The following is a 5,000-nucleotide window of genomic DNA, read 5'->3' as shown; positions in this document are numbered from 1 at the left end:
AGTTCTCTGGTGCCGAGGACTCCATACCACATCATGTTTTTAGTGCGACTCCTAAACACACACACACACACACACACACACACAGGTTATTAGAGGTGGGAATCAATCACCAGGCAGAGAACCCATGATATATCATCACAATTCTTACGCCATACATAATACAATATTATTACGATTTTAAACATCTTGCAATATTGATATATTGTGATTTATCCTCTTTTTCAACTGCAAATGATCCCAAAGAAAAACACACATGTATTTATCTAATAAGATCAAGTTCTCCGTCTGGTCATCTCACATCTTTCTTCCCTTCCCTGGTCAATATTTTCCTTCCTTGTATTCTAGACCTTTTTTTAAATCGAAATCACAGTTGTAGCTAAAATTAAAATATTCAATGTTTTCACACTCAGTTTTGCAAACACCCAAATGAACAAGTCAAAGTTGAAACTATTCAGTTATGAAATGTAATTATGTGGCGAATAATATTTATAATGTTGTTTATGAAGATGCATATATTTGGCATTTACAGATATTTAAAACCACACTCTAAAAAATGCTGGGTTGTTATAACCCAAGTTTGGGTCAAATATGGACAAAACCAACCATTGGGTTTAAAAATGTAATTAAAAAATGTAAACCAATAGTTGGGTTTGTCCATATTTGACCCAAACTTGGGTTGAAATAACCCAGCACTTTATAGAGCGTACGACTTAGACGCTAGATGGCGCTATGGAGTCACTTTATCTCTTAACCTGTGCACATCATTAGATTTACAGACAAACATATTATAGACCATATATGAGAGTATATATTAAATATATATAGATAGAGATATATAGAAAGAGAAGAAAAAAAAACAGTTATCAGATCTGACAATATTACAATATTTTTTTAAATCATGTTTTTTAAAACCTGAAATAGCAAAAATAACAACTTTACACTTTAAATATTAACTGTTTATGGTTTCATTTTTTACCAGAATATAAGTGTCAACAAACACACATGATAATCGCTATTATATGTACTTTTCACGTTTTATTTGATTTATTTATTCAAAATGTGGTATGACTGTCAGTCGAAAAAAGATGCACTATAATATAATGTTACAATAATACACTACTGTTCTTTTTTTTTTTTTTTTTTAAGAAGAAATTAATACTTTTATTCAGCAAGGATGCATTTAATAGATCAAAAGTGACAGTAAAGACATTTATAATGTTACAAAAGATTATATCTCAAATAAATGCTGTTCTTTTGAACTTTCTAATCATCAAAAAATCCTGAAAAATAAAAGTTTTCACAAAAATATGAATATTGATAATAATCATAAATGTTTCTTGAGCATCAGATCATCATATTACACTGATTTCTGAAGGATCATGTGACACTGAAGACTAGATTAATGATGCTGAAAATTCAGCTTTGATCACAGGAATAAATTACACTTTACTATATATTCACATAGAAAACTGCTATTTTACATTATAATAATATTTCAGAATTTTAACTGTATTTTTGATCACATAAAGGCGGGAACTTCTGAACATGAGACGGTTTTTGCCGTGTTTACGCACCTGCATTTCTCGGGATGCTCGTCACGTTTGTTGTTGAAGTCCAGAGAGATTTTGGCATCCAGGCCGATCCCGAAATAATTATTCATCACACATTTCTCCGTGTACAGATCCCTGAAACACACACACACACACACACACACACACACACACACACACACACAGAGGAGAGACTTTCCCATCAGCCTTTGCCCTGAAGCCCCTTTAGAGGTCAGCGTTGACAAGATCATGTGACTCACAGGTTTTCTGGATCACAGCTGAAGGGGTCGGCGTTGACCAGCAGCCGGCTAATCACTGACCCGCTGAAAGAGCCCGACACACCCGCCCTGAGGCCTGCACACACACACACACACACACACACACACACACACACACCGCATGAGCGTCTCAACAACATCAAACACTGCTGTATTTATCAACACTGCTGCTCTTGCGTCATGCTAGCAACATGCTAATTATGTTAAAATTATGATAACATGTTATTCGTTAGTATCATGCTATCATAATGCTAATAGTGTTAGCATCACGTAAACAACATCTTAATGGTGTTATATTCTTGTTAAAAACATGTTAACAAAATATTAATCGTGTTAGCATTAATGCTAGCAAAATGCTAATAGTCTTAGCATCACGTAAACAATATCTTAATGGCGTTATATTTTTGTTAAAAACATGTTAACAAAATATTAATCGTGTTAGCATTAATGCTAGCAAAATGCTAATAGTGTTAGCATCACTTAAACAACATCTTAATGGCGTTATATTCTTGTTAAAAACATGTTAACAAAATGTTAATCATGTTAGCATCAATGCTAGCAAAATGCTAATGATGTTAACATTTTCCTAGCAACATGCTAATTGTGTTAATATCTTGTGTTAGTACACGCCCGCCCTGACACCTGCACACACACACACACACCGCGTCTCAACAACATCAAACACTGCTGTATTCATCACCACTGCTGCACTTGCGTCAAGCTAGCAACATGCTAATTATGTTAAAATTATGATAACGTGTTATTCGTTAGTATCATTCTAGCAAAATGCTAATATGCTAATAGTGTTAGTATCACGTAAACAACATCTTAATGGCGTTATATTCTTGGTAAAAACATGTTAACAAAATGTTAATCATTTAGCATCAATGCTAAAAAATGCTAATGATGTCAACATTTTCCTAACAAAATGCTAATTGTGTTAATATATTTTGTTAGTACACACTCGCCCTGAGACCTGCACACACACACAGACACACACACCGCATGAGCGTCTCAACAACATCAAACATGCTGTATTCACCGTGTCACCACTGCTGCTCTTGCATCATGCTAGCAACATGCTAATTATGTTAAAATAATGATAACAACATGTTATTCGTTAGTATCATGTTAGCAACATGCTATCAAAATGCTAATAGTGTTAGCATCACGTTAAAAACACCCTAATCGCGTTATATTCTTGTTAAAAACTTGCTAACAAAATGTTAATCATGTTAGCAAAATGCTAATGATGTCAGAATCTTGCTAGCAACATGCTGATTGTGTCAGTATCTTGTGTTAGTACACACACCCGTCCTGAGACCTGCACACACACACCGCATGAGCGTCTCAACAACATCAAACACTGCTGTATTCATCACCACTGCTGCTCTTACTGGGATACAGGATCTTGGTGTTCAGCATGGGCATATTCTCCCGACTTCCTGTCTGGGCAGGAAGTGAGGCAGAGCTGCCTATGGACAGGCGTTCTTTACTGATGAGCTTCTCACACGGAGTCTTAGACACTGAGAGGGAGAGAAACATGAGTGAGTGACAGTGTGTGTATGTCAGGAAGGAGTCGTGGCGCTGACAGAGCCTCACCTCTTCGACTGGCTCGCGTTCTGTTGCTGTACGACAGCAGAGATAATCGCTCGGCGTCATCATCCTCATCTTCATCCTCCGCAGGCAGTGCTGGCAAACCTTCCTCCGTCTGAGCGTTCTGTTCATCCACCGCTGAAACGCAAGGTCACACATGTCAAATCTGTTACATAAAAACTCAAGTGTTTCATTATGTGAAGTTGGGATAGGAAACGAATTGAACCAAGACCTTGTGAATCAAAATCGAATTGATTGGTGAAATCTGTGTCGATACTCAACAAAACATGCTAGCAAATGCTAATTGTGTTAGCATCATGCTAGCAAAATACTAATCATGTTAACATCATGCTTGCAAAATGCTAATCGTGTTAGCATCATCGTAACATGCTAATTGTGTTAACATCTTGCAAAAAACATGCTAATCATGTTAGCATATTGCTAACAACATGCTGATTGTGTTAGCATCATGCTAATTGTGTTAACATCATGATACCAAAATGCTAATTGTGTTAACATCATGCTAGTAACATGCTAATTGTGTTAGCATCATGCTGACAAAATGCTTATGTTAACATTATGAAATATTTTTGAATCATGTTATCTTCTTGTTAAAAATATGTTATTTGTGTTAGCATTCATGCTAGCAAAATACGAATCATGTTAACATCATGCTTGCAAAATGTTTATCGTGTTAGCATCATCTTAACATGCTAATTGTGTTAACATCTTGCAAAAACATGCGAATCATGTTAGCATATTCCTAAATACATGCTAACAACATGCTGATTGTGTTAGCATCATGCTTATTGTGTTAACATCATGATACCAAAATACTAAACATGTTAACATCATGGTCGCAAAATGCTAATCGCGTTAGCATCATCGTAACATGCTAATTGTGTTAACATCTTGCAAAAAACATGCTAATCATGTTAGCATATTTCTAAAAACATGTTAACAACATGCTGATTGTGTTAGCATTATGCTAATTGTGTTAACATCATGATACCAAAATGCTAATTGTGTTAACATCATGCTAGTAACATGCTAATTGTGTTAGCATCATAACAGAATGCTTATGTTAGCATTATGAAAAAACATGTTAATCATGTTAGCTTCTTGTTAAAAACATGCTATTTGTGTTAGCATTTTGTTAAACCCACTCCCATATCACTCTCAGAATATCATGGGGGTGAGCTTTTTTGACTCGAGGCAGTGTAGTTACGCACGGGAAGCACCACTCACATTTTTTCTTTAGAAAATGTAAGTCTAGTTTAAATTACGATACATTTAATTAAAGCTACAATACCTTTCTCCGTGTGCTCTATGATTTGTCTGATGGCTTTCTTCAGGCTGTTGGCACGTAACATCAGCTGCTCTCGAGGTTTGAAGATGGCGGCAGGTGGTCGAGGAGAACAAGGAGCCGTGATGGTGGGCGGGGCGGTGGGCGGAGCCAAAACCACACCCTCCCCGTCAACCTGCTCCTCGGCGATGGTGGGCGGAGGCGCAGTCATCACGCTGGTGGCCTGGGATTCCTCGTTAAGCGTTTTCAGTAACGAGTCCAACTTTTCTT

At 36.5% G+C, this 5,000-nt stretch overlaps 1 protein-coding gene across 4 annotated transcripts in view; it reads right to left on the bottom strand.

Annotated features, from left to right (window-relative positions):
• The window catches only part of dgkd (diacylglycerol kinase delta), a 42,611-nt gene that overhangs the window by 12,782 nt on the left and 24,829 nt on the right, over positions 1 to 5,000 (bottom strand). For all 4 annotated transcript variants that reach the window (XM_079610936.1, XM_079610937.1, XM_079610938.1 and 1 more), the window contains 6 exons: positions 4,737 to 5,000; positions 3,431 to 3,562; positions 3,226 to 3,354; positions 1,811 to 1,904; positions 1,575 to 1,685; positions 1 to 51 (listed from right to left, as the gene is read on the bottom strand). The exon at positions 1 to 51 is cut by the window's left edge and continues 46 nt beyond it; the exon at positions 4,737 to 5,000 is cut by the window's right edge and continues 13 nt beyond it. In XM_079610936.1, coding sequence (XP_079467062.1) covers positions 1 to 51; positions 1,575 to 1,685; positions 1,811 to 1,904; positions 3,226 to 3,354; positions 3,431 to 3,562; positions 4,737 to 5,000 — 781 coding nt within the window. The remainder of the gene's footprint in view (positions 52 to 1,574; positions 1,686 to 1,810; positions 1,905 to 3,225; positions 3,355 to 3,430; positions 3,563 to 4,736) is intronic.

This window comes from Phoxinus phoxinus (assembly GCF_949152265.1).
Source record: "Phoxinus phoxinus genome assembly, chromosome: 4".
In the NCBI taxonomy this organism is placed as follows: Eukaryota; Metazoa; Chordata; class Actinopteri; order Cypriniformes; family Leuciscidae; genus Phoxinus; species Phoxinus phoxinus.
Note: the sequence above shows the minus strand (reverse complement) of the source record. Positions and strands in the feature narration are given on the sequence as shown.